Raw genomic sequence first — 27,554 nt, forward strand, 5'->3', positions numbered from 1 at the left:
CCACATTTCATGCCATTCTCGCAGGAATCGCAACATTTCCCGACAGTACCATCAATGAATAGTTTGTCCCTGTGGCACAATTCATGATATACTAATCCTTCAAAGAAAACTGTCAGCAAGGCTTTGAAATTTCACCTGACCTTATGAGGTTAACCCCCTCCCCCCCCCCCCCCCTTTCCTGCATTTGGAAAACCTTTCCTGACCCATTTTGGATATTGAAACATGGTCTCAGCATTATAAATATAGACCCACATCTCATCACCAGTTATGATTCTCTTAAGGAATGACTCATTTTCATTTGTGCGATCCAAAAGCTCTTTACAGATTCCTAGGGGAAAGTCTTTCTGGTCGTGACTCATGAGCCATGGGATGAACTTGGTGGCAATACGATGCATTCTGAGATGCTGTGTCAGGATTTCATGAAATGTATGGCAAGTTGAAAACTTCTCTCCTTCATACCTCCTCTGTGGTACTGCATGTGACTTGTCACTGGTATCACTTATACTAAGATTGTAGTACATGTGAGGTACCTATTTGCTTCCACTGCTCTGAGTGGAATGCGTAAGTTCTAATTAATGTTCACCAACCTACAGCGTACTGTAGTTGTTGTCCCCTTCGCAGAAAACAGCATGTAGGTCGTGAATCCATTGTATTAAGGCTGTAAGAAACCCTTAGCGAGGAACTGATATATGTGAATAATTCAATTTTCAATTACTTTGTTTATATGGGATGCCACTTGCTTTTTATTAGCAGAACACGAGAAACTGCAGACATTACATACTTTGATATGCAATTAAATATGCTGTTCAGTTTGTAACCACGTTACGTCATCTCGCCACTGCTACCTTCTCAGCTGCTCTAAGAAGAGCTTCTTGTACCTGAATGTGGTGGCTGCAAAGCCAAAAATGTTACACGTCCCCCTCCTCCTGACATTTCCAACAATTGGGAGGTTCTCACAGACACCAAACAATTTTTTAAATAAACAAATTTCAATTCAAATTTTTATGAATTTTTAAGCTATCATCTCTCAAGGGCCATACCATTCCACCATACTTGTAAATTCTTGTTGTTTTTCAAATGTTGAATCTACTTCATCTTTTTTCCTTTTCAGGTTATTAATTTACTTATATAATCACAGACTTTATTATTTTCTGATTAGAAAAACTAATTGTTACCTTCAATAAATTTGTCAGTAACCTTATATCCCAAAATCATTAATTTTTAGTTACACACTCTGTACTTACTGCATAATTCTGTAATAGAAAATATTTTATAGTAGCATTATTCTGCACCTTTGCGTTGTTGATAGTCTTTTTTAACTTACAGTCTGTCATTTACTAGAATACTCTATAGCAGTCCACTGTCTCCTACTTAAGTATCAGTCAAGAACTCTTGTACTGCTGTTAAACTATTATTGGCGAATTGCCATTCATTAAATTCAACAAAGTATGTCTAATAAGAAGTTAAGTTGCTGTACCACTACTATTGGCACATTGCAGTACTTTAATCTCAATGAAATCTTCTTTACACTCTTCCTTACTATTACATCGGCACCATGCGGTTCTGCACTTAATTGTATTTGAATGCATCTTAAAGACGTTTACGTCGCATGGTTACAAATAAAACAAACAGAACAGCTATACATTTCACAAATATGTGGAGATGGAAGAACTTTACACTCACACCTTTTACTGTAACATATCAAAGCAGCCAACAACAGTAACCCATGCAGGTGATTCAGTTGTCCATGATGTGGTCTTGCATTGTGAAACTCCAGACTTCCCCAAATGCTGTTGAGTTCAACAATTGTCAGTGCATTCTCCCATTTCCAACTTCAGCATACAGCTCCAATACAGTTCCATGAAACAATCCAAAATGCCTTAAATTAGTTTTCTAAATATTTTAAACAAATTTTAAATGAATGTGTTTTCATGTACTATTGCAATATAAATACATTTGTATAATGTTTCGTTTTGATTTAGGGTGTTAATAAACAAAGTCAATGTTATTGTTTTGGTCACAGCAGTAGCTACATACAGCTGGGGCATTACCCTTCACACTCATGAAGAGCTCTGCGCTTGATTGCACCCTCTGTTACTACAGACCCAGTTTGGTAACGATCACACCACTAATTGGCATCACCTGCTCTGCTCCTTAAATCTTAGATAAGGAGACTTACAATTGCAGTTCAGATATATTGAGAGAATCTTGGTTCAGTCAAAGTGCGCACACACTCGTTTACCAAATCGTTCCTTCATTCCACAGGATGAGGTATAGTTCATTGTTGCTACAAAAATACTAGTGTAACAGTATTCATGTAATGACTGTTCATTTTCTACTGACTTTCATATAAGCGTATTCGGTGACTTTGTAATATGTAGGAGCTAATTACCTTATTCTTAGACAGACCTTTATTCTGCTTTATCCATACCCACAGGCAATCTGGATAATGCAGCAGTCAATGTATTGCTTTCCCTGGCAAGTGTTCTGTTGTGAAATCATACTCCAGAAACACTAAAGCCCATCTGTTATGACTTAGCCTACGATCCATCAAGAATAATAGTGCCTTGTGGTCTGTAAGCACTTATACTTTCCTCTTCTTAATTGCACACACCACTAGTAACATTTCCTTTTCTGTTACTGAATATTTTATCTCCCATTTGTTTGGTATTTGACTGGCAAAAGCAATGGATTCTATTTCCACTGTATCCCCATTTTCTATGAATTGATGAAGATGAGCTCCTAATTCGTATTGTGAACGGTCAGTGAAAATGTAAAAAGCTACATTTAAGTCTGGATGTGTCAGAACAATATTGTTACATAATTCATCTTTTATTTTTTGAAATTCTTGTTTGCATTCCTCGGTCCACATCCACGTGGCATTCTTCATTAATTAACATATGGCTTTCGCATTAAGTGCCTGATTGTTTGTGAATTTTCAATAGAGTCCAGTTCAAGTGAAGGTCTCCAACTGCTTTTTGTTCTTAGGTTTTGGAAAGTTTCTTCCAGCATTTAACTTTTCTGAGTCTGGCTTAATACCTTCAGCCAATGTAATATGCCCTAGGAATTTAATTTCCCCTTTCCTAAATTTGGATTTGTCCAGATTTACACTGATATTATTATTCTCAAAGTTACATACCACTTGACTCAATATGTCATTGTGTTCCTTTCATATTTTGGCAGCAATCAAAATATCATAAACATATACTGTAATTTTGTGCAATAGCTGCTCTCCCAACACCTTATTAAGAAACATATAAACGCAGCTGTAGAGATCTTCAAGCCATTTGGTAACGCCATCCTTCATAAACAAAGGTGGTAAAGTCTATACTTTTTAATACAGTAAAACTTGCTCATAACGGAATCGCCTGGGACTAAAATAGTTTTCGAAATTTGACAAGTTTCCAGATTACATAAAACTCACTGGACTACCTAAAATTTGTCAGGTATCATGTATGAATTACAATAAATTTTTTTAATTATGCATATACTGTATTAGTGCACCTTCATTCCATCACAGAAAATGTTCATTTACTGTATATTGGATAATAGAACACTGTACTATTACACTAATTGATAAACAAAAAGGCATTTCTATGTTTTTACTTGAACTTTAAATTTGTTTGTTATTGTGTGTACATACATATTATTCCCAAGTTTATTCGCTTTATTTCACTTTTTTCACCATATATCAAGGAGGGAAACTTGTTTTAATTTTGTGTTCAAAATTGTTTTTTCTAGTCAATTTTTTGTACCGTACAGTAGTTCCAACAAGTTCGGAGAATTTGTGTATGCTGCAGATTGCGTAACATTTTTTATGCATGCAATGGCTTCTTCAGGCGTATTAATTTTTCCAGGGACACAAATTTGCTCCTCTTCTTCCTTTGTTTCTTCTTCTTCTTCCTCATCCTCCGTGTTGAGGATTTCTATTAAATCTGTTGCTGAAGTGAAAGTGGAGCGAGTTGACAGAAAGTCCTTACTTGTAATCATCTGCACTAAATGAAATGTTTCACATTTTCATTAATTCAGCAATTGCTGCTGCATTTCTTGAACTTAGATGGCCACTGAAGCATCTTGTCCTTGAGACCTTCTCCCCGTCCCCCCTACCCCCCCAAACCCCGCTCTGTTGAAGAAGCACTTGGTGATAGTTTCGGGTTTTATTTCCTTTACTGCCAAACCATCCAATTTACTGCATCCAGGACAGAAACTGACTGTGCAAGAGCAAATGCACTTTCTGCTTCTTCAACACTAAGAGACTGCATCAGTAATTGCCTATAATGACACTTGAATATGTAAATAACCCCCTGGTCCGTGGGTAGTGTGGGGCTGGTTGAATTTTGAGGGAACCAGTCCAATTTCACATTTGATAACATTACTATCGGGTGGCAGGTTGCCTTGTCTAGGAAAAGGAGAACTTGGCAATTTCCGTTTTCCATTTTAGTATTGAAAGAGCCCAGCCATTCTTCCATAAGACCACTCACCTTCCACGCCTTTTATTGCTTCGCTATGTGACTGGAAGCTTACTGACGTCTCATTTTCAAAACAGTGCAGTTATGCCGCCTTTACAATCACCAGTAGCTTCTCCATTTCACCTAACATGTTTCCACACAGCAGTTCAGTGAATCTTTTCGTGGACATTTTTCCACTGGTGCACGTTTCACCTCAAATTAGTAGTGATTTTGAAGGCAGTGCATAATAAAACATTCCTGTTTCATCAACATTGAACATGTCTTTCAGGTCATAATTCACTATTAAGTTGGACAGTATTGTGTTCTATTCTGTTGCTACACTTTCTTGCACATCCTTAGCTTCCCCACACACTTCATTCCACACAATGTTGTGCCTAGCTTTGAAACTGTCCAGCCAGTCTGTGGGTGCCTTAAACTCCATAATCCCAAACTCTTAGACTTTCAGAGTCTCACTCTGCAACATGAGTCCAGATAAAGGAAAGATTCTCGCCCACACACTTACGAACCATTCCCACACTATTTCGTTAATTTCTTCATTTCCAGTCTTCTTCACTTTTCTTTACATCTGCCCGTTTCCTTTCATCCTGAATCTTATGCTTGTTTCTTAAAGTCTCATAAATTAGTGTTTTACTGCATTTGAAACGCAACATAATTTCATGCACAGTGTGTTTGTCTTTCTCACTTGCCTCGATTACATTAATCTTTTCATTAAGTGTTAATGACATATACTGTTTGTTCGACGTCATGTTACTGTCTCTCTTAAAATGCTACTAGTCAACTGAAACGGGCAGAAAATAATGTTCTTGCCGTGTAAAACAGTCGTTTAATGTGGGAACAGTACCCACCTCTTTCACTGCGCACATTGCAGCAGTGTGCTGCTAGATGTGCAACAATGTTCCTGTATGTGCCAGCGTGCATCAATAACGAGAAAGCTGACAAACACAGCGCTTACAAATTAACAGTTTCCTTTGATGCACTGTACCGACACTGAGCATAAATTATTCGTTGTTGCGCAGAGCAGCACGGTAGTAGATCTATGCCAGCAACGCCGCACTGCACTGGACCTCTTTTCTTGGTTTTGCGTCGCTTACCAGAGATGTTAAAAGTAACGTTCTCGTAGAGTCATGAATAACTAATGAACTGTAATACAATAGTACTGTACAGGCTGTGTGTTCCGCATTATACAATGAATTGTTAAGTATGTTCTAAGATTTGCTTTCCGTTTCCGCATTTGGCACGTTCTGCTTTATACAAAAAAATCACCATGTAAAAGTGCATTGGGGCCGAAATACGTATACGGTTTGGGCAGATTTCTGAATTATACATGTGCCAATTTGAGCAAGTTTTACTGTATCTTGACACTGTTGAACTTCCATACAAGCTCCTCTAGTGCCCCAGGCCTATCCATATCCATCTGTGACAAGATGAATTTGTTTAAGGCTCTAGCATCCAAAGTTATGCATACTGAGCCATCTTTCCTTGGCACTATTAAAGGGAACCACAATAATTACTTGGAGATCACTCGATAGTTCGCCATTGAATCATTTTCTTCCTTTATTTGCGACTTTTCCCTTCATTGTAGCCTCTGTACTTAAATCTTCATCGGGGCCCACCTCTTCGTACAAACATATGCTATCTTCTGGTTCATAGTTCCAGTACATCATTCCCTTATGATCTGTATTCTCCCATCACTACCTATATTTTGTGTAACCTCATTTTCATTAAATTTAAATACGTGTTGCTCCTGTTCATCTCGTATCCTCATTACAGCCTATGTAAAATCTAGCATTGGCCTGTTAGCAATTAATCAATCTTTCCCCAAAATCAAATTGATGCACAGTCTGGAAACCATGATGGCATCTACTCATAATGATCTGTTTTGCATTTTAAATTCCATTAGAAACTGATTCTTTATGATTTTACTTGTAGAGCCACTCACTGTATCCACTTTAAATCCTTGTACGGATAACTTGGGAACATCTGTATCCTTCTTTATTTCTTCGTATAAATTACTAGAGTACCTTAATCTAGGATCACAATTGTTTTCATATTTTGTATTTCAATTTCAGTTGCTGGTTGGTACATTTCCTTTGATTTCTGTCTATCTTCATCCATGAGTGCATTGTTTACTCAATCCTGTTTGTCATATCCTAAGAATGTTACTTATGGTCCATTTCATTCGGCCATTCCTTTTACCAGGGTATGTTCCCTATTTTGTTTATTATAATATTCTTTGCTTTAGCCTGTAACACCTCCGTTTATTATCCCGACCTGATCTGATCGAATAGCAGTCCAATATTTATTATTAACACGACCGTGAACCTAATGGGGCTGGTAATCGGAATTGACTGCTACGGAAGTTGTTACTTTCCAGTTCGTTCTGCTCAATACTATAATACTGAATGTCTGGTAATGAGGAACACCAACACAGTTTTACTAATTACGAACTTATATTCTTCTCAAAACACAAAAAAGGAGACAGCCACTGCCATATCTAATTACGGCTAACCTCAGCACAGCCTTTCTTCATTTTCCATTATCGTCACACGCTAATCCATCACTGCATCCAACACTACAATCGAAGGTTAGGCCAGCGCGGTAGATGCGAAACCAAATATCGGCACTAGTAACATTACTGATCACTTTCGTAATGATACTTCTTCACTTTTCCGGTATTAATCTATTACATAGGGGTCTAAACACGGCGATGGCGACACCCTTCTCCGTTAAACCCCTGTATTTCAACAATGGCCTTCACACACACACACACACACACACACACACACACACACACACACACACACACACACACACTCTCTCTACACCCGCCAACCACTCTGGCGCAACTCCACACTCGCTCTCGCAACACGTCACAATCGATTGTTCACCCTGTCGACCTGTGCCGAGTGCAAAGTTATAGTAAGGGCCTATGGACCCCTTACAAGCCATAATAACCTCCTCTATATGAATCTATTTTAAAAGTGCCTCCCCCTCTTCTGGCCAGGCTGCGACTATGACGTGGCTGTCCGTTTTCCTCCCAGTCACACTGTTCGTCATTTCGATTCGTACCTCTGTTTTGGGTTTGCCCTGTCATTAAGGTGGTCTGTCCGCCACATGTTCTTTCTCCAGCCCTCCGGTAGTTGTTTGCTGCTGGACAACACGTCTTTACTTTTATTTACATCAATTAACTTGTCTTATATTGATACTGGGAATTTAAGTATAACATTTCCTACGGGTTAGTCTCTTAATGGTCTGGTTAAGTATTGGGTCTTTTCCCAGTAATGTTGGAAAAATTCTTTATAGTTCTACAACCACTATTTGCAAAGCTTCTGCCTTCAAAAATTTCATTTCTACTACTTTGGTGTGCTAGTAGAACAGTATTGATTCAAAAACGCTCGCACTAATTCTTTATAGTGTTTTACATTTGTAACTGACCCCAGTTCCCCACGATATTGCTTCTCATTCTAGCTTACTGGCAAAGAATTTGATTTTTTGCTGTTCTGTCATGTTTTCAGGAAGGATACCATCAAACTGTCCAATGAAGGCTACTGGGTGTATAGTTCCCTTACTAGAGAAGTGAAGGACTTTATGTGCATTAGGGTAATTTGCTATGTCATTTTCATTTACAGCACCTTTTTGTTCAAACCAAATTTCTACTGTTTGTTTAACTTAATTTTCAATTTTGTCCTTCGTCTCAGGAAGCACTTTTTGCTCTGTTTATCTTAATTTGCCTTGAACCGCAGTTTTGTTGCCTTTACAAGAGGATTCTACATGTGAAATATTATGATAAGTATTTCATGGTCTTTTTTGATACTTCGTAGATTATTCCAGTGTATTGTATGCTCATCCTGACATTCTCTGGTAGCTTTGCTTTCCTCTTGTCTTACATTGCCAATGTAATTAATTGTTGTTTCTATCACCCCATTTTGATCCTGCAAATTCTTTTTTAATGTTTTGATTTCATTGTTAACCTTTTGGTTTATTTTTGACTTACAAACTTCTAATTTTTTATCCCATTCTTCTGTTTCATAATCTATTTTCGTGCAACATCCTTCAGTTTTTGCTTCAAGATGCATGACCTTTTGTTCCAAAGCATTGAGCTTACCGTTAATTTGAGCTGTTCCCATTTTAACTTCTTTTAACTCCTCCTCATTTTCTTGCTTAGCTTAATTCCTCCTTATCTTTTAATCCCTTGTCTATTTTCTTTCCAGCAACCTTTTGTTCTTGCAAAATTAAATTTAGTATAGAGGCCGGATCCTGATCATCCTTAGTTGGGATGAGCCTATATATATATATATATATATATATATATATATATATATATATATATATATATATATATATAATAGAGGGAAACATTCCACGTGGGAAAAATATATTTAAAGAAAGATGATGAGACTTGCCCAACAAAAGCGCTGGCAGGTCGATAGACACACAAGTTTGTGTGTCTATCGACCTGCCAGCGCTTTTGTTGGGTAAGTCTCATCATCTAAATATATATATATATATGATGATTTTTCCCACGTGGAACGTTTCCCTCTATTATATATATATATATATATATATATATATATATATATATATATATATATATATATAGGCTCATAAGTAACACCAGCATCAGTAATTTTCTCTGCTATTGTCATTCAAATTAATCATTTCATTTTGATTAGGTACCACATATTCTTGGTTTACATTGTCATTTTTTCGCACAAAATGTATCTTTTCATTGTCTTCCATTAATAGGTAACTTTACATTCCCAGTGAAATCATTCATGGCTACTTCAGAATTCTCAATGAGATTATTGGTTACCGAGTTTACTATTTCAGATTCATCACTAAGGTTTGAATTTACATTTATACTTGTGTTATTTGTGACTTAATTTGCCAGTTGTTAAACTCGTATCTGATGGCGCTAACATACATTGGTATCTGATCCACTGGATCGTCGCTACTACTGTGAGATTGAACTCCCATACTTCTGAGAGTGTATCTTACTTCCTTTCCCATACATTTCATTAATACTAATGTTCGAATTACAAATCTTAGACTGCTGTATACAAGCACAACACTTACACTATTTTTCTTCCTCGACGTACTGCCGCTGATGGCCATAGCTGTTGGCTGCACTGCTGGCTGGAACTTCGCTATTGTGGTGTGCTCAAGCTGACACTGCAAACACGCCATGTAGTGTAAAGTGCACCTGCTGCGCCGACTCGTGGAACTAAGGATCTTGAAATGATGATTAAATTATGGGCTGCGCACACAACATTAACTTTTGTTCTTGTAGCATTTACTATTTCTGATTCATCCCGATACTACTTTCATCATGATAGATAATTGGATTTTGCAGCATCAGATACTATAGTTAAACTAAAATTCAACAACAGTTCAAACACAGTAAAAAGCTTACTTAGCACAGTTGTTGTGCAGTTCCCTGGCCATTCACAGTTCACACATATCACAATCCTTATACATTTCGCTGGTCGGTTACAGTTCACCTTTCTCGCTGATAAAATCTAGCCTCACAATTTCAAAGCACTTTGACCTCAAAGATTTATCCCCACTAGGAATGCCTTGTAAGGCAAGTTGAAAAAGAGAGGAGGAGAAGTTGATATATACGTGCATGTGATAAACTCCTTCCCTCAAAAAGTTCTCTCCTTCATACCTCCCCTGTGTTACCACAGATGACAGGTCACAGATCTCATTTGTACTAAGATTGCATTGCACGTGAAGTGCCTATTTGCTTCCACCACCCTGAGTGGAATACATACGTTCTAACTAATGTTCACCAACCTTCAGTCTTCTGTAATTGTTTTCCCCTGTGCAAAAAACAGCACATAGTTCATGAATCCATTATCTTGAGGCTGTAAGAAACCCTTAGCGAGGAACTTATTCACATAATATATTTAAATTTTCAATTATTTTCTTTATATGGAACGCCACTCGCTTTTTATTAGCAGAACACGAGAAACTGCACAAATTACATTCCACTTTATAGTCACAAATAATTTCCACTCTTCAACAAAATAATGAACTGCGTATTTCCGTAATTTCTATCATGCTGTTCTCGGCTACATGTCCAAATAACCATACATTGCTAATAAAGTCTTGACACAGACTGCCACAAGTGTAGTGTTTAATAAAAAAAGAAAAAGAGAAGAAAATAAAAGGTTGCAAATGTGGGAAGAAATCGTGAGTAAAAGGGGTTTTTTAAATCAATAATGACCGTGAAAAAGGGAAAGGATGAAATGCAAGTCGGACTTTGTATTACAGAAAAGTTATCGGACTTCGTGATTCAGAAAAGCTGTTGTTGGGGTGGTCCTTGTGGCGTTTCTGAGCAAAAGTCAAACCAATTTCCAATACAAAACTATTTGGTGAAAAAAAAAGACATGATTAACAGGGGGAAAGGGCGTAGATAAGAGTTCATCGTTTACCATGTTAACATGTCTTCTTTCGTGCAGCGTCCAGGTCTTCAAAAATCTCCTACTTCATTTCTGAGTGAAAAGTAGTAGCTGCTCCGAAATCTTGCAATCGTCCAGGAATCACTAATGTATACAAATCAAAAATGTCTTGATAATAAATGCAATGTATTTTATGTTGCTGCTTCCATCCTCTGAATTTCATACAAAATTTCCACAATACGTCTGCACATCAATAGGTGGTTTATCAACTTTATCAGACCAAGACTAGCTAATAATTTTTTACGTCTGCATTAAGCTTCCGCTCTCGAGAGACAAAAGACGGATAGAAAACAAAAGAGTTACATTTTAGTACTTTCCTTTTCTTATATATTTTCTCTGCTGTCGAGCGCTCATACAGCTGTGACGGTATAATTTATATCTGGGGGAACGTGTGTAGGGCGGCGAAATTCAAAGTCCCGCTACACAAGCAACATGTCTGTCCTCCGAGGCTGCCCAACCAGCTCTAATCTTACCGCCAAACTCTCCCACATCCCCTCATAGCTGTCAAACTCCACCTTATAGACGTACTACATTTACCACACCCTTACAAACTCACTCCCACCACCATACAGAATCCAGAACCTAAACAGCCCCGAAACACTGTCATGAATTGAATTGCCTCTCCAAAAACCTTAGTCTCACAGAAGTATCAGTCCTTTCCCCAAGGCCTTACCTTTTGCCCCTTTCCAAATTTAATCGTGCCCGACTTAAAGACCTTCTCTCCTCCTGTCAGTCCCTGCAGTGGAAACACTTTTCTGCTACCAACCCTAACAGACTCAACCCATAACAAATGTTGAACCCTGCCTGACGCAGTTCTTCTCCATCCAACTGTGATTCATTCTCAATGCCCCCAAATTACCCATTTTAACTTAACCAAAATTTCTTAAGTTTGAACCTTATGTCACCATCATTCCCCAAATCTCTCAACGTGCAAGCTGACCTTAAATCTACAGAAAGAACCGCAATCCCCTTTTAAAAATGGAACCCAACCTCATAATCCTACCTGCTGACAAAGGCTCCATCACTGTGGTTTTGAACTGCAGGGGTTATCTGGTGGAAGAACTCCTCCAACTTTGTTTGTCCACATACAAACCCTGCCACAGTGACCCCATTCCAGAAATCCAACAGGATCTTCAGTCTCTCCTCAGATCCTTAGGCCTATCCCAGAACCTGTCTCCTGACTTCCCCTCCCATTACTCCTACCTTGCCCTTGCCTCTCCCCCCCCCCCCCCTCTCCCCACCTCTCCCCCCACCTCTCCCCCCTTACTTTTTAATGAAACACTAATGGCAGAAGGCTAGGAGTTGCATATCTCTGCTTGCTAATGTTAGTATTACCTTCTGGAAGAGTAACTCTCAGATGATGAGATTTGTAGATTTATTCTTTATACTGATGAGTAATTCTATTGAATTTGTTTAGTGTACTTCTGAAATTTATGGTCGCAGTGAGCTTTGAGGTAAATTGAAGCTGGAAATATGTAATTCTTTTGAACTGTTCACTTGTACTACAACATACAAGATTTGACTGTTTTTTAAGTCTTTATATTTGCCATAAAAATGTTACTAGCTTTTGGATGTTAAATGTAGCAAGGTGCCTACAGACATTGTTGGTTATCTTTTTACAAGCTGTATTGTACTTTTCAGGTGTTCCAGAAGGATGGATATGATTACTTTACTGATATGATGCCAGCTCTGCATAATTACGTAACTGTAGACACAGCTACTTTCCTCTCCAATGAAAATTATGTGCTTGCAATGTACAACATGTGCAAGGCTGTAAGTAATTCTACTGTTATAAATCCGTATAGCATGTACATTTGGATACAATTTACAGTAGTAATTTTGGAAATTTTATTAACAGAAGACAAGGAATTGAATAGCCTTAATGTATCACTCATTTTATATGACTTACATAAATTTATGTAACAAATTGTTGGTTAGTGCTCAGAGAAAGGGACGTTCATTGCATTTACAGTTTTTATTCAGACAAAATGTGAAAGATCTATCACCATTATTTGTTTCATGAAAGATGTTTTAACTGCCTCCTGTTATCGATAGTTTTTCCTCAAACACTCGTGTATTATTTCCTTTTTTAAGGTATTACTAGTGTGTAGAAATGTGTAGTTCCCTGTTTAAATATCTTTTATAGCCAGTTTACACCACAAATACACATAATCAAATTTCATTCCTAATAGAGTGCGGTGCCACAACTTGAAACAGGGCAGGTGCATAGTCCAGCATTACATTAACAGCAGTCATATGGTCGGGCTCATTTCATGGTCTACCAGCTGTGGAATGATTAATAAGAATTATTAGTTTATCCATGTCTGGATAATGCTGATGCTGTTGTTCATTTAATGAAAAGCCATGCCAGGTGCATTTTTAGAAATTTATTACACTCGCATGACCGATTTTGGCCTTCATATTAGGCCATTATCAAGTGTATCGGAAACAGCCAAATGTTAATACATAATATGATGAGCATATAGATAGATTTGTTTTTTTGTAGTAGAAGATGAGACACAACACTTATGTTTGTACAGTGAAAGTGCAGAAATAATACATAAGTTTCGTTTTGCTGTGGGGAAGCAATGTCTAATGATGACAGTACTGTCAAGTGGATTTAAAAGAGCCCAGTGAAATCGAGAAAAATGGATGTGCTGTAATTATAAAAACATACAATAAAAAAAATTGTTAACTTACTTTAGTTTAAGAATTATATTCTGCGTGTTTCAAAATTATGATTCTATAATTTGTAGATAAAAGGTGAAATGAATTATTCGGGATTAATAAATTTGTAAAACACTTGCAATGAACAAGGTGTCAGTCTAGCATAAAGGTATGACCTCCACTGAAAAAAAATTTGAACCATCGGAAGCTTTTTAGGCTCTAGCATAGCTTGGCGCATCATTGACTACGTGCTAAAGTATTTAAACAGACGACTGGTTATTTTTCACAGCTGAATTCCTACGCAAATTTTTTAGCTGGTAATGGCAGTCTGAGGAGTCTGTTCATTGCTGAAGGCCTTTTTATAAGGAGCATTATGGTATGATGTGGCTGGAATAATGACGGAAGATTGAGGCTTAAGATAAATGCCAAAAACCTGTCCGTTTTCATTCATGGTGATTAAAAGATCTAAGGAATTGTTACTGTGTGTCCTGCTGGTACTCAACTGTAAAAACTTTGTCAGTGCGTCTACCTTTGCCTTACACGTAAGGTGGCACCACATAACTGCGAGTATGGTGGAGCCATCTATTGGTAGAGAGACAGATGTGTGCGCACTGTGGTGGTTTGTGTAGTGTCAGTGTGGTTTTATCCCAAACAGAAGGTGGTCACACAAGTTATCATCCACTACCGTACATGCAGGTGAGTAAGCAGGAGGAGTGATTCAATTTTTGGCAGTGGAGGGAGTTGGAGGTTATGAAATGCATCGACAAATGGAGGCTGTGTTTGGTGAGAACAGTCTGTGTTGTGGAATGGCACAAATGATACTTTGAGGGTTGCGAGTCACTGGAAGGTGATGCTTGTCCGGGACAGGCTCGTCGTGTCATCACACCGGAAATGGTTGCGAAAGTGAATGAATGTTTCAGTCTTAGACAACTGCAGAATCACTGTGGACAAGATGCATTGTGTACTGGGTATTAGCATGGGCATCGTCCAATCCATAATGCATCAACACTTGAACTTTTGAAAAATCTGTGCACAGTGCGTTCCCTACCAACCGACCGCCGAACAGCGCAATACTTAAATGGCACTATCTTTGAGTCAACTGCAATGTTATCATGTGGAGGAATACAGTTTTCTGTCGCATATTGAAAGCAGGCGTCAGAGTAAGCAGTTCTGGTAAGGTCATGACGACCAGCGTTATCAAGCCTCTTCACAGAACCTTAGACAAGCCATAGAGTTGAAACACCAAGGCATGTTGTCCAGTGGCATTATCCTCCTGCATGATAATGCCTGCCTACGCTCAGTCAGTGCGCTGAAGATGACATTGCAGCAGTTCTGGTGGGAAATGCTGGAACATCCATCGTACAGACCTGACCTATCACCAAGTTAGTTTCACGTATTTGGACCTCTAAAACAAGCTATTCGCGGGCATCAATTCGCAACTGATGATGAAGTGTGAGACTGGGTCCAGGCCTGGATCAGACGGCAGCCTACTAGCTTCTTCAAGGATGGAATCGACAGGCTAGTGTCAAAATGGGATAAATGTGCAAACAGTTATGGTGACTATTTTTGAGTATGTTTACTGTGTATAACTGCATTTTTGAGTTAGTAAAATGGTCACCATTACTAGTGAATGGGTTTCATTTGAATGCCCCTTATACATTTGCAAACTGATCACTTCTTGTTGTGAGCCACGGAGTAAAATGAGAATGTCGTCAACATAATGTTCACAGTACACTGTACAAGCCCAAAGGCGATGTCTGAAGAATTTGTTTTCCAAGTGATTAGCAAAAATATCTGCCTGTGCACCTGCCACTGGAGATCCCATAGGTAATCCAGAAATTGGTTGTATGAACTTGATAAAGATCTAAAAAAGCAACTGGAGTGGCTTTTCATTAATTGAACAGCAGTTGTGGAATTAGCATTATCCAGAAGTAGAAAACTAATAATTAGAAAGCCTAACTGAGCAAGACAAGCTGTACTCACCATCAAGAAACTGAAGATATGACTTTTTAGTTACTGCCCATGTAAAATTTAACGAGGCATGTTCAATGCTAAATATAATCCCTAATTAAGTCAAACAATGGAAAACCCAGGATGGAATGTAACAATATTATGAAAGTTGCCACTCACCATATAGCAGAGCTGCTGAGTCTCAGATGGACACAACAAAAAGGCTGTCATAAATAAGCTTTCAGCCATTAAAGCTCTTTGTCAACAGTAGACACACACACACACACACACACACACACACACACACACACACACACACACACACACACACACGACTGCAGTCTCAGGCAACTGAAGCCACACTTTTTGTTATGCCTAACAGCGACTCAGCAACTCCGTTATATGGTGAGTGGCAACTTCCCTTTTCATAATATTGCCAATTAAGTCATAGTTAGGATAAAACAAAGCTCAAGTGCAGCTCACTTAACAGAGTGAAAACATGAAATACTTTGGATAAGAAGTGAAATCATGGATTTTTATAAGGAAAAAGAGCTCTTAAATTTAAGTTTGTACAACGTTCATTTAATGGTACGTAATTTTTTGACTTTGCTAAAATTTTATCAGCTGTACGATTAAGTAAAATTGTGGTTTCTTAGACAACAAATCAAGCTAGCATCTTGGTACAAGAAGAAACTAGACAGACTCTCTATATCTCAAAAATAGGTTTAAATATGAGGAAGAGCCAGAGCCAAAAAAATTAAGAATTTTGCAGTACTCATTAAAAACACCACAATTTTGTTCTCTAATATTTACTTTTAGATAAAGGCTTGAAATTCTGCCCTTAGCCCATTATGGGAAAGAAACAATTAGAAACTTATTATGTCATGCCAAAATAGCAATAGACTCTATAAAATTAAATAAAACAGAACAATTGTGATTAGCTCTAAGAGTAAACAGAATTGTAAGTAAAGCTGTAAACTGACATATAACTGTTTTCAGGATTCTGTATGTTGAGACTTAAATCAGAAATTAAAACAGCATAATGCTTTGATCACCATATAGATAAGGTAAACACCTTCGTTATTGCGTATAGTCAGGATTATATTGAAAAAATTATATCTAAAAACAAAGATGATGAGACTTACCAAACAAAAGCACTGGCAGGTCGATAGACACACAAACAAACACAAACATACACACAAAATTCTAGCTTTCGCAACCAACGGCTGCTTCGTCAGAAAAGAGGGAAGGAGAGGGAAAGACGAAAGGATATGGGTTTTAAGGGAGAGGGTAAGGAGTCATTCCAATCCCGGGAGCGGAAAGACTTACCTTAGGGGGAAAAAAGGACGGGTATACAATTGCACGCACACACACACACACACACACACACACACACACACACACACAGACAGACACAAGCAGACATATTAAAAGGCAAAGAGAAAGACAAAAAATTATGCTCGGAAAATATTATAAAAATAATTAATAACCCAACAAATAAACTTCAGGCAGAAATCAGGAAAGCTATAGACAGTTGGTATCTTCTGTATAACAATAAAAAAAAGGCTGCTTGAAAATATTGAATCGTAGACCACCTTTTATGTGTTTGTAGACTGGACATCCAAGAACAATGCTCCCAATCAGTAGTTAATGTTATAGGCAAATCTAGCTACTTATTAGAGAAAAACTCTGTAAAAGATTATTATACTTTCCAGAAAAATTACTCTGAAGAAAAAAAAATCCTGTTATGAACTAGCAGAAGCTGTTAGATTTGCATTCCTAATAATGTAAGACATGTCTCGTTCCATATAGGAAATGTGTATACAAATATTCCTATAAATAAAATAACTGTAATTTAAAAATAGTTTACTAACACACAGGATATTTTCCCCTGGGGCACTCGCCCCTGAAGTTATCAAATTATTGGAAAAGTATGTTACATTTCAGGACAAGATCTTCTTTCATAAATTTGTCATTATTCCATCCTGAATTTTCTATTAATTGTTTCTACCTTCAAAAGGATTAGTTTCGGGATCTCCATTGGGAGGTACTCTGTCAAATATTTTTGTCAGTCGCTTGGAGAATAAATTCTTCAAACATCACTCAAGGGCTTGTATAGTGTACTACCAACATTATGTTGACATCTTCATCTTACTCGGTAGCTCACAAGAAGAAATAATCAGTTCACAAATTTATTTAGTGTAATGCATAATGAGAATACTGTTGCGGTCATGCACCAGCAGGATAAACAGTACTAATTTCTTACATCTTTTTTATCACCATGAATGAACACAGGCTTACTTTTGACATTTTTCGTAAGCCTGCATCTTCCGTCGTCATAATTCCATCCACATCATGCCATCTTCTCAGTGTCAAAAGGCCTTCAGTGATAAACATACGCCTTAAACTGCTACTACAGGCCAAGGAAGTTGAGTTGGAACTTGGTTGTGAAAAATAGCATGGAGTAATGGTTAACATAGCGTGGTCATTGATGCAATTTACAATTTGATGAATTGTAAAAACAATAAGTTGGTTGTTTCATTTTCTGTCAATGGCCAGGTCTCATACAGACTAAGTAAGCTTCTAAAAATATATTGGCTATATTGCTTATAACTCCTAACTGTCATTTTGATGTCTTTTAACACTTTAAAGTCTCAGGTGCAATCTCGCAAATAGCTAGAACTGCCATGATTTCCTTTGTCAATAGCCACTTGAACATGACTTGAACCAATACCCTTTAATCGACCTTTCATGCTAGCAGTCTCTTCAGACTGCATCTTGGACTTACGTGTTACGGATTCGGCAGCCGGGTCTTCATCTGCTGTTCATGTTACAGACCCTCACTTTGAGGATATGGTTTTAAAATGGTTTGAGGACAGTTTAGGAAGTTTGTGTTTGACCAGATAGTGATGATGAAATTGATAGTGAATGTAATCCAGAATTGGAACTGTGTAAAAATAGACAAATTTGTTTTTCCTCGCTGGTGTGATAAAAGCCTTTTTTGTTGGTTTGTTATTTTATTCAGCTATTTTTAAATCCTGCAGAGAAGCGTAAAAATCATTTTATGCCACAGATGGTATTGCACACGATACATTGATGTTGTGTACCCAAAAACCAGTTTGGCATACTTCTAACATGCTTTACATTCAGTGGCCTTGTAACCTGTTAAGAGTGCTAGCAAAATGATCCTTTAGCTCCACTGTCAGAAAATTTTACAAGATTTATTTAACAGTGGTCAAGTGTTGTAGTACATTATGCATTGTTGGCCTAACTACACTTGGTGCCGCCTCCTTTGTTTGGGAGGGAAGAAAGGAAATACTCATCTACTGGCTCAAGGATTATGAGGAAATGTTACTTGTACAGTCATGGGCTAGTTGTCAAGGAACTTTTGTTTCTTGGAAATAACGTGTACTGACTAGTCATTCACATAGTGTCATGTTGTTTCTTCATGTGCTAGTGCTATTTACTTCAATTCACCAATATCTTAGTGTGAAATATGACTTACCTTTCTCGAATACATGTACATGTCATTATTCAAGCTTTCATGTAACATGATAAAAATTAATTGGTTTTTGAAAAATATTTATGTGTACTCTGCAGCAAAATAGGTTATGCTAAATGTCATGGAGATAGACTGTGATGATGCATATTTTTATTTTTCACTGTCATATCCTTATAACTAAATTGTTTACTCGAGGTGTGGCCTCTTTCTTTACTTTGTACCTGCTACTCCTGACGTAATTTTCTTCTGTGCTGTGATGATGCACTGGTCGCTGAAAGAAAAAAACTTAAAGCTAATTGCATTAAGTAGCTCAGTGGCCACTGATACATTTGACCATTACATCCGTCCACAGATATTTCCAGACTTTGTTTAAATTCATAGACATTTGTTCATTCTGTTACCCTTCGTGATTATTTACCATGCAAAGAAAATTATTTGACATTACTTACGGTATTTTGTCATTTTCTCCTAACTTCCACGTCTCATATAATTTTTCATAATGCTTCCTTTTGCTTCTAAATATGTTGTATATAGCTCAGTATTTAATTGAATCTCTGTGTACATATATCAATAGCTTCCTTAGTTCTTAGTAGATGCAATTGCTTAGTATTTCCGTTTACTTTGTATTGAAGTACTTGTACATAATGCATTCCTATTTCGTTGCACATTCTGCCAGTCTATTGTGCATGCACACAGGTCAATGCCTCCTGTCCTACTACTGACAGCACATATTGTTGAGCACAGACAGATGAGCCATAAGCTAATTTTGCTTATACTTTCGCTTCGCATGAAGTGGTGTATTATTTCTTATTGAGTTAATTTTATGATTACATGTACAAATCAAAAGAATTACTTGCGCCTATACACATTACTTTATCTTAAAATACATTCCAGAACAAAAAACAATTATCTTGTGATAGAGAGAAAAATTGCTACCTAGCTTCATCATTATATAAAAGCTTTTATATCTTTGTGAGAGTGGGGACCCTTGTCTCTGCCCGTTTTTTCATAGACTAATCCGCATGTTCCAGGGTATTGTATTTTGGAAATTACATATGGCCCTGAATAGAGTAATTGCCACTTCTTACTCAGTTTGCCAAATTTTGTCGATTTAGGGTGTGTCTGTAAAAGGACTCATTGGCCTTAAGAAATAGCATAACACATTTCAGTTTCTTATTATAAATATTATATCATTTTGTGGTAAATGAAGAGTCAAAATGTACAAACCAGGCAAATACGTCTTAAAGTAGAGTGTCTTACTGATGCTTACACTGTTTATCTGTTTAATGCTTGTGTTTACACACGAATTGATGTAGATGGATAAAATCTAAGTTCAGTGGAAAACCGTTCCAAATACCAGTTCAGGTTGTGATCTACCTAAACCAATTGAACAGACTAACCACAATATTACTGCAGACAACTAGTTTAGTTCAGTCAAGTTAACAACAAGTCTCAAATCAAGAGAACTAATGTACATAGGAATGTTAGGGAAAAAGATAGAAATTCCAAAAGAATTCTTACCTGTAAGATGCAAGGAAAGTGGTTCTCCTATGTATGCATTCAAGCATGATCTAAGACAAGTTTCATTTGTGCCAAAGAAGGGTAGGGTTGTGATTCTAATTTCAGCTATGCATCATGATGAATGTAAATTTGGTGATACAGATAAACCAAAAATAATTCCATAATCTAATCACACTAAAGGTAGTGTTCATGCCCTAGATGAGAAGTGTGCAAGTATTCAACTGTGCGATGTACTCAGTGATGGCCAGTTGCATTATTTTTCTGCATGTTGGACATAATTGGGGTGAATTTGTTTGTCATTCACAACTCCTACACAGGCAGCATTGACTCTGCTTCTTTAACTTTTGGAAGGAGCTTGTAAACTCGTAGGTGACACCACAGATGGAAAAGCGAGTCAACAACACTGACGTACACTGCAAACATCATGCATCCATTTGCCATGTTTTAGGTGTAGTTGAATCAAGAGCAGAAGTCATTGTAGAAAGATGATAAAACTTGAAAACATCTTCACCTTTAACCCAGAAAACAAAAGGAATGTGCCTTGTGTTTGCCTTTATTGCAAGAAGCCAATATGCTTTGAATGCTCTACAAAAATTTGCAATGAGTCCAAAGAAAACTTCTCCGAAGGAATCTAAAAACCTGAAAAGTTCTAGTGTAATTTTTTTAGTTTCTTGCATTTTTGTTACTACACATATAACAAACAAAAAATTAGCAAAAAGTAAAATTTAGAATGCAGTGTATTTGAGCTTTTGTTGCATTTTATGCAGTTCCCTATTTAAAGGCATTTCCCCATCCCATAAAAATAAGCTTTTTAATTTATTTGCATATGTTTATTGTGCAATATAAGTGAAACCTTTTACATAAAAAACTGAATTGTTTCACTGAAATTGCTGAATGCAATGTGTGTGCACAGTGTATGACAAAAAAAATCATCTGGGAAGCTACAGGTTGATACATTACATTAATACTGCATGTGACATACGCTAAAACAATTGCATGTATAAAATTCACTGCCTGCCTGTTATGTGAGCTACTTTAGGCAAACTGGAAGAAATTTTAAAATGTGGTATAAGGAACACACGGAATTGAAAAGAAAACAGCATAAATAACAAAGCCACATTCACAGTTCACATTTCACAAGATAGTCACAAGGCACAATATTGAAAACAATCCTGTAATCCTTCCTGCAATGAAGACGAGCTACTTTATGGATATTTATGAAGAGAGAGAAACTTGTACTCCCGTGAAAAAAGCCAAGGGAAAGGCACTAAATGAGCAATGCATGTTAAGGAGCACCAGTTTATTTGATATCTACTGCCTAGTTATTGACAACGTCCTTTAAAGATTTTCTGAAAGTTCACAGCTGTAGCTAGTTGTTTGTAAACAAACTTTTCTAAGCAGTTGATGATGGGTCCAAACTGTACTAGTCTCAGTAGTTCCTAATGATTCAAATTTCACTTGTTGAAGGTCATACCTTGCAAGTATTTTACACTTTTATTAATTCCAAATAATTACTTCAGTTTTTATTTTAAAAATGTGCAGTTGTAATTGTGAAACACATCAAAAGTTAAGGACAAGAAAAAATTGATTGTTTTATGACCAAAATCGGTATTATTTTGTGTCAGATACATAGTACTTTCTGCGGATTAGTTAATACTTTTGCCAAATTTGTTATTTTTTTCTTTAATTCGGTGTTTTGTTTTGCCACTCTTCGGTGTTATTTTCTATCAAAGTTGGTGTTGTTTTTGCCAGATTTGGCATTTCCATGCCAACTTTGGTTTTTATTTTATTTTCCAAGCTCAGTGTCGCATTTTAGTCAGATTTGATGTTGTTTTGCCAAATTCTGTGTTTTTTATTTCCCAAATTTGGTGTTTTTAAGCCAAATTTCAGTGATATTTTTGTTGTCACAAAGTTCGTTGCACAGGAAGTGAACCATCAGTTCAAGATTGTACATAGACCTCAGGCATGGGGGGAGATAAGAAGTCAAACTGCAGTTTTAACATTCAATAACTATCAGTTTATTAGTGAACTGCCATCCTCAGATTTATGAAATTGTAATATGGTAAAATTAAAAATTTCACAGTATTATATATATAACAAAAGCGCTGGCAGGTCGATAGACACACAAACATACACACAAAATTCAAGCTTTCGCAATCAATGGTTGCTTCATCAGGAAAGAGGGAAGGAGAGGGAAAGACGAAAGGATGTGGGTTTTAAGGGAGAGGGTAAGGAGTCATTCCAATCCGGGGAGCGGAAAGACTTACCTTAGGGGGAAAAAAGGACAGGTATACACTCGCGCACACACACCCATATCCAACCGCACATACACAGACACAAGCAGACATTGTGTAATATATTACAGTATCAATCACTTTGCATTACTGTAGACTTATAACACTATAAAGTTAGTGTAAAAGTGCAAGTACTCACAAATTACATTACTTTTGTGGAAAAAATTCAAGCCTGGTTCACTGATATTCGTGGGAACAAAAATATCTTGTTATTTCACAACAATGAACCCAGCAGTGATGTGGGATGTTGAAGTAAATCGTTCTGAACTGTCCAAGGCTGTAAACATCTGATGATGGGTTGGTGGAATTGTGTTTGTATCCTCCTCCTCACTTCTTTCTAATGACTCTCCTTGCACCTTGGTTACAGCTTTTCGCGTGTCAGATTCTGCAGAAGCACATACAGCAACACTGTCACGTGCACTAATGAATTGCTAAAAGCCAATCCTATGGTTCAGTGTCTTGCAGAACTGTCAGTTCATCAGGTGAAGTGGCATAGGCTAACAATTGGATATCTTCAGTGTTTGTGTGTTTCCAGACCCTGTTGTTAAAGCACTTCTATATATGATGAGGCGACACAGAGTGCCAGGCTGCTGCGATGTCTCTTATTGTCAAGCAGATTCCAAATTGGGGTTGCAGTATTGTTTTCAGCAGCTCGAATTGCAGCATTTACAAATCACCTAAAATAAGCTCTCTTCATGAGAGAAGTGATGCCTTGCTCCAAGGGAAGAAGGCAGCTTGTTGCATTTGGTAACAACTGGATCTTTATGTTGCTTAGATTCATATCCTGTACGTTATGGGCAGTACACATGTCCACTGTAAGACGAACATGTCTGTTTTGAGCAACCATTTGACTGTTCAGATTAAACACTTGCAAAGTCATGTGTAGTCAGTTAGACCTTGCTTATGATGAGAGTAAATTCAAGGTAAGGTGTCCACATTTATGTTTGTAAAACAACACTTTCTCGGGTATATTAATGACCCAAGGACGAAACTTCTCGCTGCCATTCACATTACATACAAGGGCAGCAATTACACATTGTTTGCTGTCTGCTGCACTGTGAAAATTATCACATTTTATCTCCAGGGTGGAACTTGGAAAAAGTTTGTAGAAAAGCCCAGTTTCAGCCATATCGAACACATCACATGAAGTGTACTTTTCCCTCATTCGATCGTATTCATGCAACCGACTGTTCGCACTTTCTTTATCAGGTTTATTTGCTTCACCACAAATGTGTGCAGATGAAGCTGAATGTCCCTTTTGGAGCCAATACAACCAACCAGCAGAACATCTGAAGTCTTCAATGCCTATATTTTTGACAATATCACTTGTTTTTGACTGAATCATTCTGCCACTTAAAGGTATGTTGGATGCACATACGTGATTGAACCATTTCTAGCCGTAATGCCGCAGTGTCTTCATACTTAGCGCTACAAAGTCGTTTAGACTTGTTTCTTGAACCTGATACAGCAGCATTGATGGTTTTTCTCTCTCTCTTCTTAATTATCGTAGATAACGTAGATTTGGGAATTCCCAGTTGCTCTACAGTTGCTGTTTTCTTTGTACCGTGGTCCACTTCATCTAGAATCTTAAGCTTTACCTGTATAATAAACGCTGTCTGTTTCCTCTTTGCCAATTTTTCTAAATGTTATTGAATTTATTTAAATGCACTGTACATGCTACTTATTGAGGTGATAATCACGGCCGCTGATGTACAGTACATTAAAAATGTGTCCGCAATGGGTAGTTAGCTTTTTTTCCTTGCAATCATTTTGGAAAAAAATTAACTCTTGAAAAATTGTAACTTTGGAAGTTTGTGTTACAATGAAATTTAATTACGCTAGGGACTGAAAAAGAGCTCGTAATTTGCATTACCTGAAATTTATGTTAACCGATAAAACTTCCCATAAGAAGTAATGTACTTCTGCTGGGATCAATATTATTAATTTTTTTTCCCCTTTAACCATGAGTTCATCTTAAGCGAGTTTGTGTTAACGGGGCTATACTGTATTAAGTTTTCAGATTTTTCATTTTTATAACATGCCCATTTTTCTCATTGTCTTTGGGTGCAAAATGTTTCTTAAATCTATTTGACTTTTTTACTGTTTGTTAACTTACTATTTCTGTTTTATCTGAAAAACATTCAGTGTAATTGTGAAACACATCAGAAAACTCTTTCTAACGTAAACCATGTTAACAGTTTTCAAATACTGGCTTTTACGGTTTTTATAATTATGACACACTCAGTTTACTTGCGATTGTATCAATATTTTGCAGTTTGATACACGTGATAATGGTCTAATACAAAGGCTGAAAACGGTCATGTGAACTTAATCAAGTTCTAAAAAAGAAACTGGAGCAACTTTTCATTAATTAGTAACAACACAATCCATGAAAATATGATGAACATATACCGGAACTCGACTCTTAAAACAGTCTGTAATCTCACCACTATTTGCAGATGACATGTAATTTGAGTAATCGTCAAGTAATTAGTTTTCATCATCTACAGACTTGGCAAGGACTTTGTAAATCATTTCCACCAAACATTCTTCCTCTTCACTGCACATAAAACTCATAAAACAATTTGAATGCCAGCAAACACCTACAAAGCAAGCAACAATAACAGAGGCGTCAGAAACCTTGATTTTTCCAGTGATGTCAGTACTGCCCTCTATACCCGGGCCGCTGAAACATTGCACTTGACGTTTGCGTATGAAGTTGGCAGCGTAACAGAGTAACAAGTGAAGAACGCTAGGCGTTCAGCGTGGGGCGCCAGCCAATCACAGCGCAGTGAGCACTGCTGTTACTCACATGCTGTGACGTCAAAGTTCCTGCGTTGCCGGCTTTCTTTAGTGAATGTGTATACAACGTGAATTGTATGTTGTTTACCGCGTGTTTTTGTTGTACTGTGTGCTATATCGTTGTGACTTTTGTTACGTTGTGAGTGTACATACTTGGAAAATGCCACCGAACAGACTTCGTTCACCTAGTGACAATCCTTTGCGTCGAGGGGTGCCGCTAAACAGCCAGGCACTGGAGTTACTACGCAGAACTCGTGAGTTTTACGAGCAGGAGAAAAACTACGTAAGCATTCATGGACAGCCATCAATTCCTGCCGACAAAGTGGTGGAACATACGTCGAAAACTCTTGGTATTAGTGCAAGAACCGTAGTAAGTAAGGGAGTATTACTACAAAACTTGGAAGATACTGAAGTGAAGTGAACCGTAATGATTCCGAGCTGTCTGGATCAAATAATACATTATCAACCCCGGCAAAGAAGAAAAAGCGTCCTAGTCCTATCACAGATTCAGATTCTTTCCAGACTGATGCAGTTCGTAGGCATGTTTATGCTTACTACAGCAGAAAAGAGTATCCGATTGTAGCTAACTTATTAATCCCTTTAAAAGAAAGTGAACTCTTCAGGGGTGGTAAAACATCACTAAAAATTGTGCTAAAAACCATGGGTTTCCGTTACAAAACACTAGACGGACGCAAAGTACTGTTAGAGAGGGCACATATTGTTACCGCTCGTAGCATTTTCTTGCACAAAATTGTGGGCAGAGACATTCATTCCATAATTTGGCTAGACGAAATGTGGGTTAATGCCGGGGAAGCTGTCACTAAATGTTGGATGGATAACACACGCAGCAGTAGCGGCCATCAGCCGACGGGAAGAGGTGGTAGATTAATTGTGGCCCATGCAGGCTCCTCCAGTGGTTTTGTCCCTGACGCACTTTTAGTTTTTAGATCAAAAAAGACTGGTGATTACCATGAAGATATGGATCACACACGATTTGTTGAGTGGTTCAGGAACCTTTTAAAACAATTTCCTGTCCCTACAACAATTGTAATGGACAGTGCTCCATATCATTCGGTGATACAGAACAAAGCCCCAACCACAAATGATCGGAAAGAAGTTATGATGCAGTGGTTACAGGCTCGAAATATTGCAGCGGATATGAGTATGACAAAGGTTCTGTTTTATTCTCTTGTTAAAGAAAATAAGCCTACGACACCTACATATGTAGTAGACGAAATTGCCAAGGAGCAGGGTCATACTGTAATAAGGCTGCCACCATATCACTGCCATTTCAACCCTCTTGAGTTAATATGGAGTGATGTAAAAATGTATGTAAGGAACAACAAGAAGTTCTTTACAATAACAGAGGTGGAAAAGCTGTTGCGTGAAGCTCTTGTGACTGTGGATGCAGTCTCATGGAGAAAAAAGTAGAGCGCGTCGAGAAGCTTATACGAGCAGCACAGACAATAGAAGGTATTATCAGTGGCCATGAACAATTAATGATTTGTCTTGCTGATGACGATGAAGACGGTTTTGGCGATGAATCGGACAACAGTAACAGTGGCGAGCTGGATGGAATTGCGCCATTATCGCTGTAAATTGGTGAGTGAAAAATTAGTAATATTGGTTATTTATTGCAATCTCGGTTATTTATTTTGTAAACTATGTACATTATTGATTTTAAAGTACCAGTCATCAGATGCTTGTTTTTTGTATTTCTTTGCTCCGTTATCGAAAGGGTGCGCATTGTTATGCTTTTACATGCATTATTATACGGTTGTTTACTTCCTGTCATTGTAGTACAACTAAAAACAGAGTTTTTATATACACTGTAGTTGCCCAATCACTTGCATTTACAAGACGACAGAAAATTGTACTGTCTGCT

General features: G+C 37.5%; 1 protein-coding gene across 1 annotated transcript in view; it reads left to right on the plus strand.

The window, feature by feature from the left end:
• The window catches only part of LOC126188959 (importin-7), a gene marked incomplete in the record, with an annotated part of 145,515 nt that overhangs the window by 73,645 nt on the left and 44,316 nt on the right, over positions 1-27,554 (plus strand). Inside the window, 1 exon segment of the mRNA XM_049930718.1 lies at positions 12,575-12,706. Coding sequence (XP_049786675.1) covers positions 12,575-12,706 — 132 coding nt within the window.

Source organism: Schistocerca cancellata, chromosome 5 (assembly GCF_023864275.1).
Source record: "Schistocerca cancellata isolate TAMUIC-IGC-003103 chromosome 5, iqSchCanc2.1, whole genome shotgun sequence".
In the NCBI taxonomy this organism is placed as follows: domain Eukaryota; kingdom Metazoa; phylum Arthropoda; class Insecta; order Orthoptera; family Acrididae; genus Schistocerca; species Schistocerca cancellata.